A 27,603-nucleotide genomic window follows, 5' to 3' on the forward strand; every position below is an offset into this window, starting at 1 on the left:
TAGTTGGAAAATGCAACTTAAGAAAGCATAGGTCATACAATAAAAAAGTTAACTAGAATTAATGTTTGGAAAAAAGACTCAGTATACTAAAAAATATCAGATTAAAACAGAAATTCAATGAAATTTCAATTAAAATTCCAAAAACAAGTTCAACTATTTCTATTGAAGAAAAGCGAAGACCAAGAATACTAACATTTCTCTTAAGAACAAAGAAGATAACCGCCCCGCACTCCCAACTATATATATAGAAAGGAGAATCACTAAGACAGTATCTAGAAAGAAAAAACAAAACAACAACAAAAAAAGACAAAGCACCCTAACAAACTAATAAAAACATGGAAATTAATATACTCACAGAGCTAAAATTGTGGACCTTTGGGGAAAGGTTAACTTTTTAACAAGTAGTTTCAGGACAATTGTTTCATCTTAAATAAAACATTAAATTAAATAAATTTCAAGTAAATTAGAATTTAAAAGCTCCAACTTTAAAATGTATAGTGAATAATTTAGAATAATACCATTAAGATCTTAGAATGAACGAAGAATTTTTCAAATCACTAATTGTAGAAAGGAATGACTGACAAATTTTACCACTTTAGTATTAAGTATTAATCAAAAAATACCAAAGACAAGGAAAGATGTCTTTGGACTAGTCCTATAAGAGTGAGGATTAACATTCAGAACACAAATGAGTATACATCAAAAAGAAAAAACAGCCCAGTAAAAAATAGGCAAAAGACATGGATGGGCATTTCATAAAAGAAAAACACACAAAAGACTAGCAAAAGTATGAGTCAAAAAGGTGCATTCTCATCAATGACTAGGGAAGCATAAATTAGAAAGAGAATAGGATAACATTTTATAACTTACCCCTTAGAAAAAATTTACAAGTGGAATAATACTACCCATTAAAGGGGACACAGAATAAAGAGGACTGTTGGTTGGCATATACATAGAAAAACAATTTAGCATGAGTAAGCCAAAGTTGTACCTATTCTATGATAAATCAATTTCATTCACAAGTACACCTACTGAACTATTTTCATTCTCTCATTTTTGAAAATTACAAAGCATAAACCAAACACATATTTTATAAGCCTGTATTGAGGTCTAACCCACATGCCAATCTGCCCCTTGCAAATTTTTTGTTTCACATTTGGTATATTTTGGTTGACATATATGAAGCAAACCTAGCATTGCACAAACACATACTTGAATAAGAAAGAATCTTGTAGACTCCCTGAGAACCCTTTAGAAACCCGCCTAAAGTTCCATAGATCACTTCCAAAACTGCTGTTTAGAGAAATTTTTGCCATGTTGAGCATTAAGGATTTCAAGATTGTTATAATATCTAACAAACAAAAAACCCAAAGACCCCCAAAGCCTATCAAGATACTACATAGTAGTATAAATGAGATGAACTCTTACCCTTGACTAACTTCATGCATCACTTCGCCCATTTGAAAATGTAAATATGTCAACCCCACAAGGTTACTGTGAGAATTATGATTTCATATATGAAAAATGCTTAAAATAATGCCTGTCAGTATCATCTAAGTATTAAATATTATGGTCTTAGAAAGTACAGTAGTGTGGGATGGAAGAACGGAAAGATTAAAAATAAGGCAGGGAAGCATTCTCTTTATTATCCCCCCAAATAAAATATATCTTAAAATATATTTCATATTATAAAATCTATGATATATTAAAAAAAAATTCATGGAAATTAATACTACTGTGTTGCTTGGTTAAAGGACGGGACTAAAAAGCTTAAGACAAATTAGGAGATTAATTTATTAAGTCCAAAGTGACATAAGGGTGTTACACATGGATTAAGAAAATATTAACAGATGGCCTGAACAAACACTTCTCAGAAAAGGATATATAATCAATCAACAAATATATGAAAAAAATGTTCATCATCTCCAGCAATTCGAGAAATGCAAATCAAAACTATTCTAAGATTTCATCTCACTCCAGTCAGAATGGCAGCTACTATGCAGACAAACAACACTAAGTGTTGGTGAGGATGTGGGGAAAAAGGTACACTTATACATTGCTGGTGGGACTGCAAATTGGTGCAGCCAATATGGAAAGCAGCATGGAGATTCCTTGGAAAACTTGGAATGAAACCACCATTTGACCCAGCTTTCCCTCTCCTCGGTCTATACCCAGCATACTATAGGGACACAGCCACACCAACGTTTTTAACAACACAATTCACAATAGCCAAACTGTGGAACCAACCTAGATGCCCTTCACAAGATGAATAAGAAAAATGTGGCATATATACATAATGGAATAGTACTCAGTAATAAAAGATCATAAAATCATGGCATTTGCAGGTAAATGGATGGAGCTGGAGATGATTATGCTAAGTGAAGTTAGCCTCTCCCAAAAAAACAAATGATGAATGTTTTCTCTGATATAAGGAGACTGATTCATAGTGGGATAGGGAGGGGGAAATAGACAAACTCTAGATAGGGCAGAGGGGTGGAAGGGAAAGGAAGGGACAAGGGGTTAGCAATGATGGTGCAATGTGATGGACAACATTATCCAAAGTACATGTATAAAAACATGAATTGGTGTGAACATACTTTATGTATAATATGAATTGTAATGCATTCTGTTGTCATTTATTAAAAATCAATAAAAATAAATGAATAAATTTTTAAAAATTAACAGAAGGAACATAAAGTCATTTTGCTGTTTCAACACTATGTTATCTATATCTTACTTAGTATTAATTTCATTAAGCCCAATTATGTTGTATTCCTGTTGTCTCTTAACAGTGAGTTGATAACAAACAATAAATGTTACCTGCTATTGCTGCAATGAAAAAAAATACTCCAAAAAGACTGACTACTGCTCTCATGTTGTCCATGTTTGAGATTTATATAGTAGCTGCTTTCTAAAGATTATTATTTGTGTAAAACATCTCCATTTATTGTAATTAGTTTGGTATTGGGTTTTCAATGTAAAACATACAAATTGTTAATATTCACAACCCTGACATCTTAATGAGTAGCCTCCTGGTTTCATGTTGTAGTTTTAAAGTTTTCTAATATCGTATTACTTATTATCGGCTGTTTGCTAATCTAAAGTGCTTTTCAAATTCTGTTGTAAATGACAGCTTTATTTCTAATGGGACATTTACTAAGTAGCGCCATTTCTTGTGCACTGAGAAACCAAGTAAGTTTGTTTTTGTTTTGAGAAATAGTAACTTCTAAATTAGACATCTTAATGCAGCAAGTCAAGGTAATTAAACTTGTTGCACTCTGACTTGTAAAAATATTAGTATAGTCTTGATACTTAGAATCCAATTAAAGCTGAGCTTAATGCAATAAAAATATCTATGCTTTCCTAACTGAAACTCTGGAAGGATTTCTGTTCAAAGCTACTGTAAGGATCAAGGGTTTACTACATCTCAGTGGCACTGCTCAACCAAGGGGCTGAATTATACACATAGAATGGCTCAGAAGTCTTTCTGGTTTGGTCTCCAATCATTAAGTTTTGAGAGCAATGGAAAAAAGTATTCCTCTCCCAAGTTTAATCAATCACATCCCCTGTATAATTCAATCATCTGACATGTTTCTAACAGTTTCTCTTTCTCTTACCTTTTTCTGATCTAATCCTTGAAGAACTCCCATTGCTTCACTCATTACTTTTCCTTAATCTCCCAGAAGGCTCTGGAAACTTGTTACCCTATTCTAAGGATACCTGTGATACTTCTGGTCTCATTATCAAAAATTCTAATCATAGTCACAAAAAACTGAAACTAAGGGAAAATATGACTTCCCCAGGTGACTATGCATTCCCCTAAATTCTCTTTTAGTGTCTATGAAATTATTGATATTCTTCTGACTTCTTTACTCTTTTTTCATTTTCATCTGCTTTTCTAGTTCATCTCATCCAACTCTACTTTCATATTACCTCTGTTTATTCCAGATTATCTCAAGTTTCCTCAAAAAGTATCTATTTGTCTTGGCACATATCTCAAAATTCTTTTTTTAAAATTAGTTCTTTTTAGTTGTACAAGACAGTAGAATCTATTTTATATAACTATTATAACTATAATACAAGCATGGTATATATCTTATTCTAATTTAGGACCCCACTTTTTTTTTTTTAAAGAGAGAGTAGAGGAGAGAGAGAATTTTTAATATTTATTTATTTATTTTTTTTAGTTCTCGGCGGACACAACATCTTTGTTGGTATGTGGTGCTGAGGATCGAACCCGGGCCGCACGCATGCCAGGCGAGCTCGCTACCGCTTGAGCCACATCCCCAGCTCTAGGACCCCACTTTTGTAGATGTACACGATGGTGGGATTGATTCACCGTGATGTATTCACAGGAAAATTATGTCAGATTTATTCACTGTGAATAACTTTTTGACAATTGCCTCCAAATGGTAAATCTGGAGATTATCATGCTGAGTGAAATAAGCCAGTCGCTAAAGATCAAAATTCTTGCGGTGCTTTCTCCTGCTATTTTTGTGACAATTACAACTCCTTCAGTAGGTAGCTAGTTCCACTTTCCCTTTAGGAAATCTTCTCTAACCTACCCAAGAACTGCTAATCACCCCCCCCCCTTAAACTATTCTAGTAATGGTATCTCTTATAAAACTGTACTCTGTAATAATTATCTATGCATAACATCTCTTCAATGCTTCTCTCCTTCAGAGTAAGATTTCTATCCTATTCATCTGAGTAATTTTAAAGTTTAACAGTCTGCAAGGCATTGAATATTTATAAATTGGCTCCAACTTCATCACATTTACTTGTGTCTTACCAGTGTGCATTTTCCAGAACACTGAGTTCAACACTTCTATTTGCCAAATACCAGTGACTAAACTGGCTGGTAACTCTTGTGGTGAAAACAATGTTTACTATCTCTGTTTACTATCTCCCAAACAGCACTTCCACATTGCAGTCCTAGCAACATTACAGAAAGCGCGGGCTCTGGCTAAAGGATCACGCAACAAAGTTCATGAGCTAGGAGGCGGAGGCACTGCAAAGAAAACTGCATAAGCAACGACTAAAACGCACACTGAAGAGACTGCGCACCGCTCAGTGACTACCTGGCCTAGGCGAGTTTTCAAGGGGAGCCGTTACACTCACGTGACTAATGGAGCTGTTTTCGCAAGCCAGGATCTGCCAAAGCCCAGTCTCAGCAATATTAGGCAATCTGGCCTGCTAGGCCACAAAGCGAATGAGGGATGAGAATAGAAACGCACCAGCCTGTTTCAATGGAAGCTAGAGGGTGTAGCTATGACTTAGGAATAGTAGAAACCTGCGCAGCGAGGAGCCATCTAGGTACCCCCCCCCCCACGCTGTCTTCCAGGATGGGGTCAGAAGAGGAACCGAAAACGGCCTGAAACGTGGAAGTGTAAAAAGGCGCTGGAACCAACCTAAAGCCTATTCGAATGCCGATCACTTCTTACCGAGAACTGAGAATCAGAAACTGCAGAGACCGATGCCGTCGCCATTTTTCTGTCTGCCCAGCGCGGGCCTCCGCAGCTCCGGAGCGGTCTAGATTCTCTACTACTTCAAGACTCGAGAGCCGCCCCCCAGGGGCGACCCTAAGCCGAACCCCTGATGGGAGGGGTGGGGGTGGTGGCGCCGGGTCTAAATACCCCTGCTACACACCCCCAGTGGGACGCCCGCGCTCACAGCGCACGCGGAGAGGGCAACAACACGTCCTAACAGACGTCTTCTATAGCCAATCAAAAAAGCGGACGTCTTCCTTTGGTTGGAGAAAATTCGCCTCTTCCTCGATGACGTCACAAGTATCGCGCAGCTGCGTCTGCCAGGGCCTGGTAGCGCTGCCGGCTGCTAGGCAACTCAGGGAATTCTGCAAAGGGATTCTACAAAGGGGATTCCTTTCCAAGAGGAAATGTGAGCCAGGGTTTGTGTTGTCGCTAGTGGCAACTGAATGGAATGATTGAAGCAGAATAAAAATGAACGGGAAGTTCAAACACTCCATCATTTCTTTTGGATTTGACCCGCGAGAGAGCGTGAGCTAGACTCAGGGACGCCTCTCCAGGTGAAGTATTGACCTTCTGACCAATAACAAAATAGGAGGGGCTTAATGGTTTAGTCTAATGAAAAGGAGCAGAAAGAGAAAGCAAACCTTCGCGAACATTTGCCCAATTGGATTGGGAAGCCCTGACCCAAATCTAAGATACGCTGCTGGAACCTGCGGCGACCGGGACTTCTGGGCCGGGCAGATTCGAAGTGGATTTCGCGCTCTGAGAGCGTCGGACTCTTATTGGCCAGCGCCTTCCTCCCTTTGTGGGCGCTCCCGCGTAACCGGGTCTAGGGGTTGGGAGGAGCGGCCGAGTGACGCGATGTCCTCCGCAGCCAATCAGGGTTGCGGAAGCGAGGTGGAGAAGGAAGCGGATCCGCGGTCGCGCAGCTAAACCGCATTGAGCTACCCGCTTCGTCTCCCTCCGCCGCTATCGGGACCTCAGCGGGAGCGGCTGGGACAGCGTCACTGGGTGGGCTGGGGCGGAAGTGTAGGCGGAGGGAGACGGCGGTGTCCGCGGAGCCTGGGGCTCTTGCGGTGAGGCCCTGGTGGGCGAAAGGAAGGGGGTGGGGGAGGAGGAGGAGTCCGCGGCCCGGGCAGCGGCGGCGCCCGAGTTCTCCGTAGGGCCCCGCCTCGGAGCGGGCGGCTGTGGAGGAGGAGATTGAGGAGCAGGATGGCGGCCTCGGCCCTCTACGCCTGCACCAAGTGTACCCAGCGTTATCCCTTCGAAGAGCTCTCCCAGGGCCAGCAGCTCTGCAAGGTCCGTGGGCACCGGGCGGGCGGGGTTTCCTTTGCCTCATCCCGAGGGGCTGGGTGCCCGCTGCAGGGCACCCCGCTCTTCGCTGGCGCCTCGGGGTTTGGGAGTCTGTGGAGTCCTACCTCCGCACCTTGGGACCCTTTTATCCGAGGGTCTGGGCATCAGGTGGGAAAGACCCCTGAGGGGAGACAGCATCCTACCCTCTTCCAGGCAGTCCAGGAGGGAGCCGGGCCCCATTACCGTCCGAGGGTCTCGGGTGGGGCTGAGTGAAGCAGCCACCTGTCTTATGCCGCAGAAACCCTGGGGTGGAGATATTTTCATCTTGGTTTTCTGCCTGGTCTGTCCTCTCCTTCCACCAGGAGGCAGGGGACGGTTTTTGCACTTTCTTGCTAGGAATCTGAAGCCGCAAAGCTGATGGCATCCTTCTTCCCTGTCCAGGAAAGCGAAGCGACTGGTTTGGGAACAGAATGCTCTATGATTTGGAGCTCCTCCCATCCCATTAAAGCCAGGATGCTGTCTGTGAGCAACGGTGTAAAATAACAAGTAGTTTCACATTTAACCAACCCTTGAAATCATCCCTGACAGCTTTCTTAAATTATCTGTAATATATCCCACATATCTAATGAAGACAAAGACAACTATGCCTTCCCTAAGGAATTATGTTGTGATTGGCCACTTACATGATAAGTCACCCAATTTTTTACGTTGGGGGCCAGGTTTTATTGATGTTTTAGACATTTGATTAGGTTGGGTAATAATTTTCTACCAGAAAAGTGAGATTCAGGACTTTGAGGTAGATGCTGACTAATGTATTTTCTTATTACAGGAATGTCGGATTGCACATCCCATTGTAAAATGCACTTACTGCAGATCAGAATTTCAACAAGAAAGGTTTGTATACTGAATAGTTTTTGATTGTTAAAAACAAATGTTGTCTAAGGAATACTTGGGGATTATAATCCCATATCTGTGTTACTCTGATATGGGATGCCTTAGTTTCTGAAGTTTTAAGTTATAAACCTTTTATGTATGGTGGGACAGAGAATGTTGACAAAAAATACCTGGTTTTTACTTTACAACTAGAGTTCAGTTTATACATAAAAAAAGAGGGGTAAATTTTAAAAAAGAGGGATAAATGGAAAATGTTCAGTCTTGATAACAAAAATGCAAATATAAAAATTGCTATTAAAATCCAAAATGTTAATGGACTTGAGGAAAGGTTAGTAGTGTTACCAAATGCCTTCCAAGCATGCAATCAAGTCACTGATTCACAGAAGAATAGCACAGACTTTTTTAACAGGCACTTTGAGAGCACATACAAGAAAGTAGCCTAACAGAACAACAGATTTCTTCATGAGTGGGTATCAAATTAATGGAGAATGGCTGAGTAGAAAGTTAGATAGGCACTGATAATTCTGTGCATTAATGGTGACGTGTGAAAATGGTAAAACTAGAGAGGAGACATTAGGATTTTTTGTTTTGTTCCCTTTACAAAAAAAATACACAATAAAGAAGTATAACATTTGACTTAAGTTAATGGAAGAGAAGTAAATTTGGATAAAACAACCTTAAAAAAAATCTTTAAGTTTGTCTTTTTTGAATAAAATGTGTGGACTAAATTAAAGTTTTAGGTACTACATTTAGCTCAACGCTGTGCTGATTACCCCAGAAAACTACATAATGTGGTCATCTATATATATATTTTCCTTTCAGCAAAACGAATACAATTTGTAAGAAGTGTGCTCAAAATGTGAAGCAATTTGGGACCGTAAGTATGTCTTAAAATTTTTTTTTGTTACTGGTCAGTTAATGTTTGTCACAAAGACAAAAACTTTTAGAAATTATATAGTGTTATGTTCTTATGTATTCAAACATATCAAAATACTTCATGGGAGAAATTTTCTGTAGATAGTCTTATGTCAAGACTACATTTAAAAACAAACTGTGCATTTTTTTAAGTACTGTGTATAAAGTTATTCTTTAAACATTTAAATATAGAGGACTAGGACTTCTTTTTGAGAATCTACTTAGCCATAAAATTTGCATAAACAAACTCTTTTTTTTCTCTTTAGAACTATTTTTATATAGCAATATAGTTCAAGTACTTATTCAAAACAATTATAACAATACACTAATAAAAATTGTCTTATGTGTGTACTATAACAATTATTGGTATATTGGCAACATTATTATTGGTCAAAATGTTCACATTAAGACTACTAATCAAAATTGTCTTTTGAATATTCAAGTATATCAAGATATTTTTATTATAATTTATGTTGAACATGTTTGTCAATTTTTTAAGTTGAAGATTGACCTATAGTTTATTTTTATGTGTTCCTTTATATGACAAAAAGTTAAATTTTTTTTTGCACAAATGACACAGTAACTAAACAGGATATTGTTAGAAGTTCATTCCTCAAATTTGGATATATGAGATTTTTTTTTATGTCCCTATATTCTTTTATGTTAATTCTTTGAGGCTTTTTTTATGTGCAGCTTTTGTATGAAAATGTATCTTATCATTTAAACATTCTAATAGAGTAACAATGAGCTTCATGACTCTACAAATAAATATTAATTGAATGAATAGAAACATAAGCGTTATTAAATATGGCAGATGACATTTGAGCGAAAACCAGTTTTTTACCTTTTAGTTTCCTTAATTTTATCCTAGAGTTCCATTTATATGTAAGGAACTTTATGCAGCAAACTTGAATGTTTTTTAATGTCTCAGTCAAAATGTATGTCTGCTTTTCAGCCAAAACCTTGTCAGTACTGTAACATAATTGCAGCATTTATCGGTACCAAGTGTCAGCGTTGCACAAATTCAGAAAAAAAGTATGGACCACCTCAGACCTGTGAACAGTGTAAACAACAATGTGCTTTTGATCGGAAGGAGGAAGGAAGAAGAAAGGTATGTTTTATTTATGTTATGGTATCTTCCTGAAATTAAATAATATACCAACCAACCTAGAATTTATAATTGATACACGGATCAGATATGATTATTTTTTGGGTCCTGAAAGCAGATAGTTTAGATGAAAGCGTAAGAATACTGAAAATAATGAATTTTTTCCTTGTTTGCATCGTATGTGAATTCATGTCAATCATTCAGGGTTACTTTTAAAATTTCAATCCAGGCACGGTGGCACACACTTGTAGTTCCAGCTACTCAAGATGCTGAGGCAGGAGGCTCGCAGTTCAATACCAGCTTGGGTAACTTAGTGAGACCAGCATTTCAAAAATAATAAATAAATAAATCTGTGATGGCTATTCTCTACTATTTGGTTGCCCACCAATATGATTTCTGAGACAGATTTTTATTGAGTAAATCTTTTCACCTATTTACCCTTTTGCTGGTTACTTGAAATTGCTGGTGTGAAAAAAAAAATACCTGATGGCACATTAGCACATAAAATTCAAAGTTAGTCTACTGCCTTTTGATATGGGCTCATATTTGAAACCATTGTTTGTTTTTCTCTACCTACAGTGACTTAATAATTATGTGTATGCATGTGGCATTCTTCTGCTGATCAGCATTCACACAGGCCTCCTGTTGTCTATCAGTTTCAGTTGACTTGGAGGATGACTGTCTCTTTGAGGGGCTTCCCCAGGTCCCCCCACAGCAATGTATGTACCTTAGTTGTAAGACATGCCCCTCCAGCACTTTTTGTGTGAAAAACAGAAGACAGAAACTATTTTATAGGTTTTGTCTTAATTTTGGAAAGAATTCTCTCCCTCTCCATTGACTCACATAACAATTGATTCTCGTTATTTGCAGTAGTTAACATTCTTTGAAGTTGCCAGAAATACTGAATTGATGAAAACTGAATTCCTAAGGGAAATACAGGATTAGGTTCCTGTGTCTATTTATAACATGTTGGGCAATCTAACAGTACATAATATTATTTTGTATTTACCCTTAGAGATGCCTTATTGCATATATATATATGACTGATTAATTTAATTGAACTAATGACCAGTAGTGCTAATGATGCCTGAATAAAGTTTATCTAAAACATGTATTTTTTCATAAGGTACATCACAGCCTTCTTGAGCATAGGAGCTCTGGCCAACACTTCATCATTACTCTTTGGGACTATTAAAACAAAATCACAAAAGAAAACACAAAAACTTGAAAAATACAGCATTAGTGAAAAGGACAGTTGTTTATTGTATGAAATATAAAACAAGAAGGTAGAATGTTACCTTCTGCCTTAATTGGGAATGTGTATCTTCTGGTGGCACACTTTTCAGTGCTATGTACCTGCTGGGTGTGAATAGCCACAAATATGCTGCAAATAAATTTTATTATTTTGAGGGTTACAAATAAATTTTAGCAAAAAGGCAAATCTGCAAATATGAAATCTGAAAATGACGAGAATCAATTATATTATTTAAGCACTCCTATTTTTCTGTAAATTCACAATACTTTACTGTTGAGGAAATACTTTATCATTTTGATAATCACACAGTGACTTAAGAGGTCAGACTAGATTACTTGGAAGTATGTCAGCAATTTATGCTTATTTTGTAGGAATAAGAAAAAAGGTAAAATGTCTCTTCACAATTAAAATGCCTCAGGACTAATGGAAGTCCATATATCATACTAACCAGTTTTATAATCTTCAAAACAAAAAGTTTTGAGAAAAATCTAATTTGGCTTCCATTTTGCAAAGATCTGTGAATGTATATATTCACAGAATTTTGCACATATACGTGAAATGTAACTAGAAGTTGAGCAGTGTGTCTTATCTGGTTTCATTTACAGACAGATAAATACATTTAATTTAATACCAATATTTTCTTAAAAGGTTGATGGAAAGTTACTGTGTTGGCTGTGTACTTTATCATACAAGAGAGTTTTACAGAAGACAAAAGAACAAAGGAAGAGCCTGGGATCTTCTCATTCAAATTCTTCATCTTCATCTCTCACGGAGAAAGACCAGCATCATTCTAAACATCATCACCACCATCATCATCATCACCATCGTCATAGCAGTAGCCATCACAAGTAAGTACTTTGAAGTCAGGTTTTCTAAAGTCCTTCCCAGTGTTTTAATGCCATATTGATGTTTATTTGCCATTGTTAACTATGTGCTGCTCTAATTTTCATTTTATATTGTAAGCTTCTTGAGTATCTCAAGCTGTGTTATGTACTATGCAGTGTGTAAAATTATACACATGGAAAATGTTCAGGTGTTTATCATAATTATAATGATAGGGCATTTAGGGAATAACATAAAATGATTATACATAGTCAAAATAGTAATACATCAGAGAGAATACTTCACTGATTTCAGTTATCAAGAGCCTCAGTTTTTTCAGAGGGTTAATCATTGGAATTTTACTTATAAAAATTTATATTTACACCAGTTGTCATTAATTAAAAGCAAATAAGCCAGTGACTAAAAAATACATCTAATCTTTTTGGAGAATACTTTGTAACATTACCACTTGTGACTTAGTAGAATTTAGTAGAAGCATGTTTTGTGTGTTTGGTGGAGGGGTGTGAGGAATTGAACCCAGTGCTAATGAGTGCTAAGCATGAGCTCTACCACTCCACTGAGTGCATTCCTGTTACCTGTAGATGCTTTTTTAAACTAGGAATTTAACCCAGATGTATTTTACTATTGAGCTACATATCCAGTCCTTTTTTTTATTATTTATTTTTATTTTTTTAGTAGTTGTAGGTGGACAGAATGCCTTTATGTTTATCTTTATGTGACACTAAGAATGGAACCCAGTGCCTCACCTGTACTAGGCAAGTGCTCTTAGCTACAGCCCCAGCCTGCCTTTTTTTAATTTTATTTTAAGGCAGGATCTTGCTAAGTTGCTTAGGGCCTTGCTAAATTGCTGAGGCTGTTCTTGAACTTGTGATTCTCCTGCCTAAGCCTACGGAGCTACTGGGATTCCAGGTGTGTGCCACCACACCTGGCTTGTGGAAGCATTCTTAATCTTGGAGGTCACCAAAGTATGAGAACTAATATTTTAAACTAGTGGTGCTTTGCTGGTTTTTAAAACACAAAGTAGGAACCCTATTCAAAAACAAATAGTACTTGATTTTTTTTTTAAGATGTCGATGGACCTTTATTTTATTCATTCGTGGACTACTTGATTTTTTTAAAGTGACTTGGGGCAATGGGGAGTTATGTAGCAGTAATATTTTAACTCTGTGTAGTATACTTCTAAAAAGTGGTTTTATTTCTCATGGAAAAATGAATATTAAAATACAAATTGAATGCATAAACACAAATCAGGAACATGATGCACACCCATTTTCAGAAGACTTCATTGTTTTTTCCTAAATTTTACTATGACTTTAATTTCTGATAGTTATTTAAATATAATATCATATATAGAAAACAGATACCCACCACATTTTGGAACACAGAATAGTTCTGCCTAATTAAGATTTGATTATGAACTGGAAAATTTTGAGGATTTATCAAGGCACTATGTTTACTAGTTTATTTCCTAGGCATGATATAGTAGATGGCAATTCTTTTTTTGTTTGTTTGTTTTGGTAGACAACAATTCTAATTTGGCACTTTTGAAGAAATTTTGTGGTCATTCTATCAGTTTCCCAAAGGGAAAATGTACATAAAATTTCCTTGTTTTTGCTTCTTGATTTGAGAAAAAAAATATGACAAGATAATTATATACTATAATGGCATCTGCCTGCTTAATCTGAAGACTCTGCCAGAATGTCTATTTTCCCTGTCATTGTAGATAGATTTGTCTTAGCATGATTTGAAAGAAGCAATCAGTATATTTGAAAGATCAAATGAGGTGGCAGTAACCTAATCTTTGGAAAGAATAACAGGTTTCTAGAATAAAGGGGAAAAGGACAGTCTTCACTTTGCAATTTTCTTTTCTTTTGACTAAAGAAATACAAATATATAGTCATTAGTAAGTATCCACTGGCAATTGGTTTCAAGTCCTCAGTTCCCTTATTTAAAAAGGCACAGTTTTCAGAATAAAAAAAAAAAAAAAAAAACTGTGCCTTTTGTATATGGGGTAAAAATGGGAGTTCATAACCCACTTGAATCAAATGTATGAAATATGATATGTCAAGAGCTATGTAATGTTTTGAACAACTAATTAAAAAAAAGAAAATAAGAATAAATAAAACCCAAATTCAAAAAAAAGGGCACAGTTTTTGCACATAACCTCTGTACATCTTCTCATGTACTTCAAATCATCTCTAAATTATTTAAAATACCATTGGAATGTAAATGTTACATAACAATTGCTGTACTGTATTGTTCAGAGAATAATGAGGAGAAAAAAAATCTATTCAGTACAGACAACAACAATCTAATGATGTTTTTCATCCACAGTTAGTTGAATCCTCAGATGTGGAACCTGAGGATATGGAGGGCCAACTTTACCATTTTATATTTGATGGTCAGGGACCGTTTCATGAACAGGCAGCTAGTTTTTAGGGATAAATTGAATAGATCAAAACAAATATGAGGAACATACATATTGTGATAGATGGTGATTGGTGTGCAGGGATGGTATGGTCATGGTCACAGCAGTTATGATGCTAAGTTTGGATTCAGGAATGGTCACCCCTCAGAAAACTAAGATGGGGATTCCAAGTGTTTCTGATAAATAGTATTAATGTGATTGTTCTCACTTCAATATCTAATTAGTGTTATTAATTGATATATGATTATTTGGCTTCTTAATGCTTATTTTGTTAGTGAAATATGTAAAAGAATTTCTCGGTAGAATTGCCATTCATTGACACAAAAGAGTAACTCAGGTTGATAAGAGTTACAGCTATGATTTCCTCAACTTACTATTTACTTAAAAATGATTCTTAAGAACACAGTTTGTTTTTTACTTTGGCTTAAATATTTCCCATAGCTAAAACAATGTATATTTTATACATACATACATATTGTATATGCTAGCACTGTACTAAGTGTTTTTGTCCTTGTAAGAAATGCACTGCACCCATTTACAGATGGGAGAACTGAGATTGAGGAATTTTGAATAACTTGCCCAATGTTACATAGCTTACATGTTTTTAATCTCTTAAGTTGTATAATATCTGGCTTGCAGGAAATGCTGTATACCTGTTAAATGAATAAAGACATTAGTAAAGGATTGACTAAAGTGCAAGTTCAGAAGAAAAAAAATGTGGGATTCATAATGAGTTATAAGTTAATTTATTAACATGGCAAAATGAAACTGACATCATCATTCTAAGTCAAAGGACAATCATTTTTTACTGTGAATCTTTTATTTTTTTCAGTATGCCTTCTCTAGACTACTGACTAAAGAAAGATCTAAAGACTTCAGAGAGGATTCTTAGGAAAACTAGGAAAATATCAAAGGAAATAAGATAGTTCTTCAACCAGCATGATCATTATTCTGAGCAAATTGAGTTCCTTGAAAGAAAGTGTCTCCATTTTGGATTATTAAAAAAGTCTTGACTTTAAAGATACAATTTTTTGTATGGAATACTAAGGGCAGCTGAAGTATAGTGATTCTTAGATTTTTATAATTATAGAACCCTGTTATAGTTTTTATGTTTATACACCCCAACCCTTGGTATATTAAATGGAATTTTGGCACTCATGATGAAGAAGAAAGTTTAGTCTCTACCACTGAACATGTTTTTGAAAATTTAATGTGGCTAGGAGTCATTTGATTCGAATTTATTCCATTAAAATATAATGTATAAAATATATATTAGGTTAGCTTGAAAATTTAATTAAATACACCTTTCTCTGAACAAAAGATTTATAATGTTTTGTTTATGACATAATAATTTGATTCCATTGAGAAAGAATGCTATTAAATATGTGTTAAATAAGTGTTGTTATCAGATGTCGTTTATGTATTTTTCAGAATCAGCAATCTCAGTCCAGAACAGGAGCAGGGACTGTGGAAACAGAGGTAAATACATTAACATATTTTCCGAAATATTTGAAATGTATTCTTGTAAGTGTGATATTCCTTTAACTTTGTTACTTAGACTTTAAAAGTATCAGTGTGGTTTAGTAATATTTTAGGGGAAGAAGAATAACTTATCACTTGGTGCTACTATCCTTTTTATCTAATTATTCTTATTAATGTTTGGTTTCAGCCATAAATCCTCTGCAGCAATTCAGAATGAAACTCCAAAGAAAAAGCCCAAATTGGAATCTAAGCCATCTAATGGAGATAGGTAAAAATGAATTCCTTTAGTGCTGTAAAAATTTAACTCAATTGAACAGTTATGGTTGATTGCCAGTTATTACTAGATAAGAGAATAGAAAGAAACATGTGTCTTCTACACTGACTTCTTTGAGTCATCTAGAAGAAAAAACATTAGTTAAAAAAGATTAATTTTGGCAATAAGAAGGTGGCACTAAACTTTTGTTGTTCTAGTTGGGAATGAATTTGGGTTTTGAAAACAAGAAAACATTGAATAAAGAACATTATCGTAATTGTTCTTCAAGGAAACACAAATCTTGATTGTGATATTTTAAAATTGACCTACTTAGAAAATGTTTTTAGATTTGAAATATTTTTAGTGTGACTTTGTTTTAGTTCATTAGCCAAAAGTTTGCTGATGTTACTGTACAAATTGGCTGCCTATTGCTTTACACTAGAAGTATTGACCCCCTAAAAGCTAATACTGAATTATATTTCTGCAGGTGTATGTAATGTGTGCCATTAGTAAGGTAATTTGCCAGTTGCATCCATTTCTGTCAGGTACATATTTTTTTGCATTAGCCTTAAGGATGTTTGTGGAATTGTCTAATTTATGCAATTTGAACACATGCTGATTTTTCTTCTACTTTATTTAACTGTGTTTTACCTTTTTTTTTTTTTTTAGTAGCTCTATAAATCAGTCAGCAGATAGTGGGGGAACAGACAATTTTGTCCTTATAAGTCAACTGAAAGAAGAGGTGATGTCACTTAAGCGTCTCTTACAGCAAAGAGACCAGACCATTTTAGAAAAAGATAAAAAGGTAAGAGCATGGCTCACTGAAGCTGCTTAAGAATAATGTCCAGAGTTGGGATTGTAGCTTAGTGGCAGAGCGTTTGCCTAGCGTGTGTGAGGTACTAGGTTCAACTCTCAGCACCTTATACAAATAAATAAAAATAAAGGTCCATCAATGACTAAAAAACTATTTAAAAAAAAGAATAATGTCTTGACTATCACTTGATAATTGGAAATTTTCCTAAATACTTTGGTAATGTTTGTCATTCATGATTCTTATAAATTACCAACTAACTAATGAAGATAAGTAAAAATGGTCTTTCAAAATTTTTGTGATTCTAAGAGTTAACTGAGAGCTAATTAGAGTAGTAATAATTCCAGTTTTCACTAAGCATGTAATTTTAAAATAGGTCTAATAACTTAATTTGAAAATGAGATGTGATTGGAATATTGTGTGAGTTCTTGTGGTTTAAGAAAGTAATCAAATATATTCTGATATATATTGATGATTTGTTTTTATCAGTCCATATCAAATAACTGTTGGTTAAAAGTAATGGTATAAGAATTTCCTGTGTAGTACTCATTTGCATTAGGTATCTAAGATCATTTTGTAGGAAGCATACTTACTGATACTTAGTTTCTCTGTTAACTTAATAGGAATGTCACATACATTGTCCTTTTAGGGAAAAGAGGAATGTTAATAGAATTATGGATTTAAGGTTTTCTTATGCCCTGATATTAGGATTGGATAATAGTGGGCAAGAATGGAGCAGGAAATGGATTTTGAAGACATTTAGCCATACTCAGGGTTCAAACTCAGTTCTGTCACTTTGTGATCTTGAGCAGAAAATTTCCTTTTCTTTAGACCTTGGTTTTCTCATTTAAAAAATAAATCATCACTGCTATTCTTATTGAATGGGAAAGTGATTAAATGAATATGCAAAGTGTATACTATAGCTTCTGACTTAAGTGCTCATGGATGCCATTACCAATGTTTTATGATCTTTGAGGATAGAACCTACTCTTGTACTTGTTTTGTTATCCCAGAGAATGCAGTTTAGCCTATATTAAACAAATGTCTTATGCAGTAGGAGAACATTAAAAACATTCCATTTAAGAGTATAAAACATGTGGGTGTGGTGGTGCACACATGTAATCCCCAAAACTTGGAAAGCTGAAGCAGGAGGATTGTAGGTTTGACACCAACCTCAGCAACTTAGCAAGGCCCTAAGCAACTTAGTGAGATCCTGTCTCAAAAAGGACCGGAAATGCAGCTCAGGGTAAGAACACCCCTGGTTTGATTCCTGGTGACCCCCAAAAAACATAAGACATGATTATAAATACATACATGGATTATTTATCTCTGAGTCTCCATAGTAGCAGAACTTGAGCCTGAGCTGGCTTTTACTTCTGGTATTCAACAACGTTTTTTTGTTACACTTTCTCACCTTTGACGGATATGTATATTTAGATACATTTGTACCTTTAAATTTAGTATAAGAAAATTAAAATTGACATGTTAGATAAAATAGGATAGTTATAGGTGGCTTTTATAGTTCTTTTTGATAACATTTTTTAAAATTAATGCCTTTATGGAAATATTTTCTATGCACAGAATTTTAGAGAAACTTTATACAAAGCCAAGTATATCTACGTTAAACTTGAGAAAAGATGAATAAAATGCCAGACTTACTGCAAAATTGCAGAGATTCGAAAACCAAGTAGTTACACTTGTGGAATACTGACTTGTTTTCCCTCTCTGCCATTACTATTCTGTATTAGTTTAGTTGATTGAAGGTTTTTTGTTGTTGTTGTTGTTGTCAGTGTTCCTCATTAAAACAAAACAAAAAAACACAGTGGATTGAAATTAGCAGTGTTGTAAGAAACATAATTATAAATCTAGTAAGTTAGTAACTTTTTCTTTTAAATCTAAGAAAAGTTATTTTTCTGAATTTGTTTCAGGTTTTCATTGACTTCTAGAGCTAGACATTAGGTCATGGGGGTACAAAGAAAAATAAGACACAGTCTTTATCTTACAGAAGTTTATACATTGGAGGAAACTACAATATAATGAATAGAATAATTATCTTAGTTGATCTGATGTGAACTGGCATTTCAGAACCGGAGTTCTATAATATGGAAAAATAGAAAATTTAGTTATTTGAATATGATAAAGCAAGGGATTTTATTTGGAAAGAGGAATGTCAGACATTGTGACTTTGTTTTTGCTATTGTATATCTTTTGGTTTACTGGATACTGGATAATGATAGGAAAAAAATAAATAAACTTAAATCTTGCAAAGTGAAAAACACTTGAAAATAACCTAAAGCAGCTTATGCATGTATGTAATCACTTACTTTTTAGTTGGATGAGATATTTTGTGTATGTTATTTATGTTTATTAAAAATTTGACATGTAGTCTTTGCTTTCTCAAGCCACTGATTTTTTCTTATATTTGCTAATTTAGCTTAAATTTTTTGGTAACCATCTTTCCCTTCTCATTCTACATTAGTTGTATTTCTGTGCTTTGTTCTCCATTTTTATCTCAAGTGAATATGTTACTGTGGTAGTATTGTGCACATAATCCTGGACATAAATTTACAAGTAATTACAGCTCTTGGTTTATAGGACTATTCCTCTTTATACTTACCCATTGTGAAAACTTTTTTTCCTTTTACCACTGAAAGATTATTTTAATTCAAAACTAGTTTAAATGTTTACTTTTGCTTATACTAATGTGAATTACATTTTAATTGAAATGCTAATATATTAACATAATTTAGTATATCAGTAATGTAGCTCTGTCCATTGAAGCCAAAAGCAAAAATCTCAACTTAAGTTTAATAAAAGCAGACAGAATTCATCAGTTCACAGAACAAATTCTAACTAAATTATAAAACTCAGGAAAATGTTGTTAACATCTGTTTCACAAAAATGTTAGAAATATTTAAATGTTGTTTATATGGGCAGAGATATATATATATTTTGAGGTGGCGTGTGTGTATATATATATGTGTGTGTGTGTGTGTGTGTATATCTTCTGTTTCTTTTATTCTTTCAGTTAACTGAACTAAAGGCAGACTTTCAGTACCAAGAGTCAAATTTGAGAACAAAGATGAACAGTATGGAAAAAGCTCACAAAGAAACTGTGGAACAACTTCAGGTAAATGACATTATTTATATAAAGTGTTGGGGGGAACTAAACTTTGATAATGGCATTCATTGACTTAGATTGGTATTAGTATCTATTTTATGCATATGTGATTTTGTAAGTTTTTAATCCTAATTCCTGTAAAAAGTTACTGTTTGAAATCATTCAAAAGGTGATTGATTCAGTTCATTAATCCTGAAAACTTATGTTAACTTTAAATGGAATTTTCAGAAGAGGATATAATTGGGGTATATTGATCATTGGGCTAAAAGCAAAAAATTAAATATTACTTTCATGAAGCTAAGTTGAAAGTAAGGTTTTTAGTTGCAATCTTTCTTCCTATTTCCTTCTAGATAATAAAAAGGGAAGTAGACATAGAAAACCAGTTCTCAAGACCTTGAGTGAGGAAGTTTATGCTGTGGGCAGTGAATGGAAGTCAAGAGAGTGCCCTTAATCTGTGCACTGTGGTTTGCAAAGTGCCAAACAGTGACTCTTCCTTAATCTCAGAGTATTCCAAAATACAGTAAGCAGGATTTGAATATAGAGAATAGCTGGTAAATCTGAGAATCCTACTAGCAAAGCTGGTAGAACCTAATATCTGGCATTCAAGGATGGTGAGCATCTATCATGTGATAGAGATTGTTCCCTTAGTAAACAACAAAAAAAGTTCCCTTAGTTTACTCTTACTTATGTTTCATACATTTAGAAATGAAACCATACTAAATTAACTATATGTTCTTCAATGTATATATTCTGATATTTGTAGAACTAATTTATGAGTAATAGAGTTTTAAGAAAGGTTAAGAAATTGTTAAGTCTTAAAAGCATAGATGAGGCCAGCACACAGACTTCAGATTTGACAGAAGAGTTTATCTTTGAAAGGCAGGTATTAATACTGCCCCAGTTTTTGCTTTTGTTTTTGTTTTGTTTTAATATTGTAACATTAAGAGATACTTGGGTTCTAGTACTTGTCAAACATGGAGTAGAATTTAGATACCTGTTGAAATTCTAGGTACAGCTTGCTTGGTCTTAAACCTGACTTTACTATTCAAAATTTTTAAATAGGAACCTCATGAACCTGGAACATCGTAGGCATTCAAATGATTTGTTGAACGAGTAGTGATTTATGGAAATGTCCTTCTGTCTTGAGAAATTACCCACATCTTATATTGGACTTCTTGTGCATGAATTATTGTTTTTCACCCATCATCAAGTATTTTGAGTTTTGATATTCACATTTATTATTAATGCTGAATGATTACATGAAGTATAATCTTCAACCTGATAATTTCTGATTTAATGAAATGTAACCAAAGATCTGAAGTAAATCCAGAATGAAATATCAGTATAACTGTGAGCAATAGTTACATATGGTTTAACTTGGTACTTACCACTGTTAAAAAGATCATTCAAATAAATAAATAAATCATAGTTGTAAGCACAAGAAAACCCTCTTTGCTTTTAGCCTGATTGTTATCTTAAACCTACCAGATGTTTGGTAGCTGAATTTTCATATGATGTTGGAGTAATTAATATTTACATAGAATTAGGATGGTTTCAGCATGATTTTACATGCATTGTTTTCTTTGCTTCTTAAAATGAGTTAAGTGTTGTGCTCATTTTTTAGATGAAACTGTGTTCACATAACTAATGATATAGAAACTTGCATTTTCTGCCTCAGGTTTACATGTCCTTTTACCTATTCTTCATGGGCTCCCACTACCCAAATTACTCAGGTTTTCTATTTCATCCTCATCTTCCCTGTACCTTTTGAGTTATTGCTAGAAACGTTCTGTCAGAGCTAAGTGCCATCTTTTTACCCCACTCCCTTTAGCAACCAGTGTACTAGTAGGATTCTCTACTGAGGTGAGTAAACACAGTTAATTATTTTCTTATCTTTTTGGGATAAGGAATTGAATTTTGTAATGTATAATTTATCTTGCTCTACTAGCTCACAAAAAATTTTAACGATCAAACCTAGGAATAAGCCTGAGTGTAACTCCCAAAAGTGTGGAAAATAGCTCTTAAATACCAAGAACACCAAATAAAATCTGTGTTAATTTAGTAGGTGAGTGGCTAAAAGGGAAAAGGAACCATTTGAATGCCTACTATGTACCGGTTGTTTTATTAGGAACTGTTTGATATGTTTGATTAGTTCTTTCAACTGATTTCAAAGTGGGTAGTTAAGTTTCTTTAATACAAATGAAAAGTTATACTCCAGGTTACATAATAGGTAAGTGACAGAGCTAGAATTTAAAGTGGGATCTGTGTAATTCTTAATTTCGATTTTGTTTCCTTTAGGCTAACATTTAATTTGCTTAAGAGTTTCTATTTCGTAGAGTGCATAATAAAGAAAAGTTTTTAGGATAAAACATTTAAAAGTATAAAGATTTATTTTTAATATACTCTAATTATAGAGTAAGACAAATTTGAGCCTCTGTCCATTTAACAGATACACTGCTTATCCTAAAGAGTTTTACTTACATAGTTTATCAGCAATCATACTTATTAGTAATGTGGTTTGGGGACTTAAATATATAAATTGCAGATTGAAAATTGGCAGCTAAATCATTAACAGAAAAAAATGATTCCAAGATCTAATTTTTAATTTTTTTGTATTCTGTAATTAGAATATAAATATTATAAGCTCTTTTTAAATTTCTCAGCATGTTTGAGAAAAGAATTTGGAGATTCATTTTTTAACCATTTGGTATATTAGTACAAATTTTTTATATACATGTAACTTGCAGATCTGGGGAGATCTCTATAGGCATAGCCCCTCTGTTACTTTGTATTTCAAAATTTCTGTTTAATTTTTCCTGTTTTTAGCCAGTAGATCCATTATGGTCATGAATTAAATAATGTGTAGCTAACAATTAGTGAAAATTTTTAAACTACCACGTTGACCATAACTGTTTCGTTGAATAATAAATTGAATAAATGTGCATTGCTACTTGATTTCCTACAACTTCCAACTCCCACGCATTCTTGCTTGATTTGTCCTTTTGTTTTTCAGGCTGTTTCATTTTATTTTATTTTATTTTTATTTTTTAGTAGGTCCTTTCTTTCTTTTTTTTTAAAGAGAGAGAGAAAGAATTTTTAATATTTATTTTTTAGTTTTCGGCAGACAAAACATCTTTGTTTGTTGTATGTGGTGCTGAGAATCGAACCGGGGCCGCACGCATGCCAGGCGAGAGTGCTACCACTTGAGCCACATCCCCAGCCCCCAGGCTGTTTCATTTTAAAGGGAAAATAAAACTCCTTTTTGATTTTGATGACTTTCTAGATTTGAAGTTACTATTGATTTTGAATGAAAAGTAATTCCACTTTAGTTATTTAATAACTATTGAATATGAAAACCTTACTCATCATGTAGCCAAACATGAAAGATGATTTGATTGCACATATAGGAGACCACTGAAAATATTTGCATTTTGGAGGCCATACGTGTTACTTAGGAAGAGTTTGTAGACGTCCAGGGGAGTAGAAGTACATAGCCTAAGAATCTACATTAAGATGGCATACAGGAAAGGTAGAATATTATTTGGCCATACAGAAGCTAAAATTAAAGTAGAAAATGAAGCACTAACATTAAAGAAGTCTGTCTAAATAGAAGAATTTAAAACCTGTGAATTAAAGTAGTTTTCAAACAGAAGGATATCTTTAAAACTTTTGTTATTTTTAGGACAGTGCTCAAATTTCAAACCATTTTTATCATTCTTTATACTTTGGATCAAAAACTTGGCAAATGCTTGATCATTAATATATTTGTATGTACTAGAGATTTTTATCATAGTTTCCAGAGTCAAGAAACTGCATAGAGTAGCAAAGGCAGTCAAAATATGAAAATACTCATTGAAGGTAGCTACTTAGACAGTCCTCCACACTAAACACTAGTGACTGTTGTAGCACATTGGATTGAGGGGCAATGTCTTTGTCAATGATGGTTGGGACATTATATAGTGCAGTGTTAAGTTCAGTTCAGGTTGTTGGCAAAGAAATTTTGAATCTTGGCCAAAAAAAAAATAGCCTTTATTGAAAGTAAAAGCACTATATGACAATTAAAGAAACAAAAATAAGATCAGGAAGAGTGGTTCTAATGGGTATGTAAAACAAGAAGATCTTTGGTGAAGTGATAAAGGGGATAATTTTTATTTAAAAAAATTGCTTAGGCTTGTTCTACAAGAAGGTAAAAATCAAATGAAAGACTTTATACAACTTGCTCATGTCATGTTTTAAAATAAAGGACCAAATTGTTTCTCCTACTTAAAACTTGAACCTTTTAAGCAGACTCACTTTGTTGCCTTTTTTGTGACCAAGTTTATCTTTGGACATAAATTATATTAATACTGACGTTTACCAAAAAAGGATCCATTAAACCAATATCTAGAATTTTTCTTCTACCTGTTTAATCTTAAAAGGAAGAATCTAAACACACCAACTCTTTCATTTGATCTGTTACTATTTTAATCTTTTGTTATAGAAATGAAAAAACAGTATTCTGCAGCGTGACTTTATAATATTTCATACTTTTTAAATCTTGAATTTTTGTCTCTCACAGGCCAAAAACAGAGAACTACTCAAACAGGTTGCAGCATTGTCAAAGGGTAAAAAGTTTGACAAAAGTGGAAGCATACTAACATCTCCTTGAAAAGGTTGTTTATTTAGTGTTTCTGCTTATAGTGTAAATTTGGGGAAAAAAATTCTGTGAAGCCCTTAAATTCTGTGTTGTAGAAAATATTTTTGCACACCAAATAATTTGGCGTGTTTCCTATTCACTTTTTGTAATTGATATACAGCATTTTTTAAGTTGTAAACATTCAAATAAAAACTTCAACTGGTTTGAAGTACCTTTCTAATTATTTGATATCCAGGAAATTCTTGCCAGCAATAGTATTAAACAGTTGTAAAGGAGTGCATGAGTAGTGCTCTTTATGAAATGAAACATGCAATAATAGAGGTAGGTATGGTTTTAAGAAGTCAGAGCAGCAGGGTTTTTTGGGTTTTTGTTTAACACTATGCTAATTTCAGAAAAAAAATTAGTTTTCAATTTAGAAATACAAAAACTTTTAAACAGGAAAATGGTGAACACTGGTTTTTTTGGAATTGTATTTTTACTTTGCATCAACATGAATTTAGGAGAGAATCATGGTGCTTTTATTAAATGAACTTTAGAGTATATGTAAATATGTTTTTAAAAGTTACATCATTAACATTAGTTAGTAACCCAGCATTTTCATTACTGGTATAGGAATTAACATTTATTGTACAGTATCCAAGGTAAAATGTGTTTTTGTTTTGTAAAAACTACTGTAGATTTTTACTTACAAGTGCCTTTTTGCCACCTAATGTTTTTATTTATAGGAATGCTGATATTTTGTACATACAATTTGTTTTAAAATCATGTTCAATAAGTGTTTGTATATAAATACATATGTATAGAAGCCTATTTCAAAAGAAATAAAAGTTGCTAATAACATTTGAGGTTGCATTAAAGAACTAACTGATAATGCATAGAGACTTTAGGTGATTTGTGGTTGGTTTTCTATGTGATAAGGGAAGCTGTTGGTCATTGAATTCATTTAATTATATTGAAGTACTTCCCTAAAGATTTAATTTTAAATCATTTCTGATAGAGTGTTTTTATTTTTTATGGTATGTGGCTTCATGTTCATATTTTGTGAATTACATGTTTTACTTTATATACATATTTTATATATAAAATTTCTTTAAAGTTTATGTTTCTGCAGCGGTCCATATATCTGCTTTCCCCATAACTTGTGGTTATCTAAGTTAATATTTATGTGCACAATACTTATTCTGTAAACTTAATGCAAATCTGGAAAATTAAATAACTTTTTATAATCTAATCTGTGCTTACCTTTGAATAAATTGAGTCTACTATAATGTTCAGGCACTATTTATAAGTAAATTGTCTCAAAGTCTTCAAAATTGCCTATAAAAAAAAAAGGTTAAGATAGTGTGGGGTGTGTTACATGAAGTTATTGACTAATATTCGGATCTAGTTTTTTTCAGTCTATAGTGGAAATTGATCTACTTAATATCAGTTCAGACTTTTAGTTCAATATTAAAACCCTCAGGCATTATAAAATATACACTGTATAGAGGAAAAGAGTTATTTCCCTTAGGAATTTTTTGGTAAAGATAAATTTCCAGTAAATTTTAAATTGATCTATTTTGAAGGTTTTGTTTTTAAATGTTGATTATGAATTTCATATCAAATTGGCTTTATAAAGGACATGAGTATAGCATTTCTTTTTAACATCATTCTTGTTTCAGTGGACTATTCTATAGTTGCTCATTAATCTTTGTCCAATTTGGAAACACATAATCTAGGGTAATTTTCAAGAAATAGTAAATGATTGAATCAGCCATATTTGGAAAAATTAAGCTGGTTTTTAAAAATGAGACCTTCATGCAGTACTCTCTTAAATTTAGTACTCTCAACCATGGTAGATACTGCCTTAACATGGATTTCAGTATTTGCAATATTTGCTGAGTTCATAGATGATCATTCTTTAAAAAATTTAATGTTTTATATTTTGGTTTCATAGCCATTTGTCAATCCACAGTGATTATGATTCTACCGTAAACTGTGTGATGGTTTTTATACCTTCCTGAAAACGCTTCACAAGAAAATTGCCCATCTCCCATTAGCTAAAATTAAAATCAGTTTAAACGATTAAGCTTTATACATTTCAAGGCTAAAACCATTTAGGGGCTTCACAGTATTTCCTAATTAAATACTCTCTCTTTATTCCATTACCTTATTTTTTATAATTTAAAATTTTTACAATTGTATAAATTAGTAATTGAGTCCCAGTCCTGATCTGTAGTGTATTGACATAATGAGCTGATATTCTTTAAATGTGGGCCTGTAAGGGGATACTATGGTGTGCTGTATTGTGCTTCTAGCCTGTTTTCCACAATTAATTAGCATTTACCAGTTAGGGTCATTGGCTCAAGTAATTTGTGTATTAATAGCCTGTGCATATTGCAGTCCTTTTTAGATTGTATTGGTCTAAATAAACATTCGGCAGTGAACCTGGTAAGCTGTTCACATGTATAGACTATTGAAATACTGTACTTGTACACATCTGACTGTTGACATTTTGTACTTTTTTCTAAATCCAATATTTCACAATAAAAACTTTGCAAAAGTTTGTATGTATTAATTTTCTATTTCTGTTGTAACATTACCACACATTTTGTGGCTTAAAACAACAAAGTTAATTCTCTTACAGTTCTAGAGGCCATAAATCTAAAACTTGTCTCAGTAGGTGTTGGAAGGTGTTGGAAGGACTGGTTCCTTCTAGAGGTTCTAAGGGAGAATGTGTTCTCTTGCTTTTTCCAGCTTCCCTTGCTATCTGTGAGCTGTTGACCCCTCTTCTGTCTTCAAAGCCAGAAGTATGAAATTCCAAATTTGTCTGCCTTCATCATCATATAGCTTTCCCTCTCTTGGACATCATTGGGTCCACCTAGATAAACAGGATAATCTCCCCATCTCAGTTCTTTAATATAGTCATATATGCAGAGTCCCTTTTGTTCTATAAGATACCATATTCACAGATTCCAAGGATATTCAGCATGGACTTCTTCAAATGCTATTACTGACCCAGCTATAAATAATATGCCCCCCACCAGCCACTTTTTCCCAATATAAGATCCCAGAACAACAGATACGTGAGGAATG

General features: G+C 34.0%; 2 protein-coding genes across 7 annotated transcripts in view; one reads left to right on the forward strand and one right to left on the reverse strand.

Moving 5' to 3' along the window:
- Positions 1-5,701, reverse strand: part of CEP57 (centrosomal protein 57) — a 39,389-nt gene extending 33,688 nt beyond the window's left edge. For both annotated transcript variants that reach the window (XM_081281635.1, XM_081281636.1), the window contains exon 1: positions 5,445-5,701. In XM_081281635.1, coding sequence (XP_081137761.1) covers positions 5,445-5,489 — 45 coding nt within the window. In that variant the 5' untranslated portion in view covers positions 5,490-5,701. The remainder of the gene's footprint in view (positions 1-5,444) is intronic.
- Positions 5,702-6,352: 651 nt separating this feature from the next.
- Positions 6,353-27,074, forward strand: FAM76B (family with sequence similarity 76 member B). Of its 5 annotated transcripts, none has more exons than XM_081278545.1 (11): positions 6,353-6,788; positions 7,612-7,676; positions 8,499-8,553; positions 9,547-9,702; positions 10,356-10,418; positions 11,603-11,802; positions 15,657-15,704; positions 15,895-15,975; positions 16,630-16,765; positions 19,800-19,901; positions 20,243-21,300. In XM_081278545.1, exons 1-11 carry the CDS (start codon positions 6,702-6,704, stop codon positions 20,288-20,290), a joined length of 1,041 nt encoding a protein of 346 aa, XP_081134671.1. In that variant the 5' UTR covers positions 6,353-6,701; the 3' UTR covers positions 20,291-21,300. The 5 variants fall into 5 exon arrangements, with proteins under 5 accessions (XP_081134671.1, XP_081134670.1, XP_081134669.1 ...); XM_081278544.1 differs by lacking the exon at positions 20,243-21,300 and adding an exon at positions 24,451-27,074 and having other exon boundaries at positions 6,357-6,788; positions 16,633-16,765; XM_081278543.1 differs by lacking the exon at positions 20,243-21,300 and adding an exon at positions 24,451-27,074 and having other exon boundaries at positions 6,358-6,788.
- Positions 27,075-27,603: the final 529 nt, after the last annotated feature.

Source organism: Spermophilus citellus (assembly GCF_964194105.1).
Source record: "Spermophilus citellus genome assembly, chromosome: 2".
NCBI classification, from domain to species: Eukaryota; Metazoa; Chordata; class Mammalia; order Rodentia; family Sciuridae; genus Spermophilus; species Spermophilus citellus.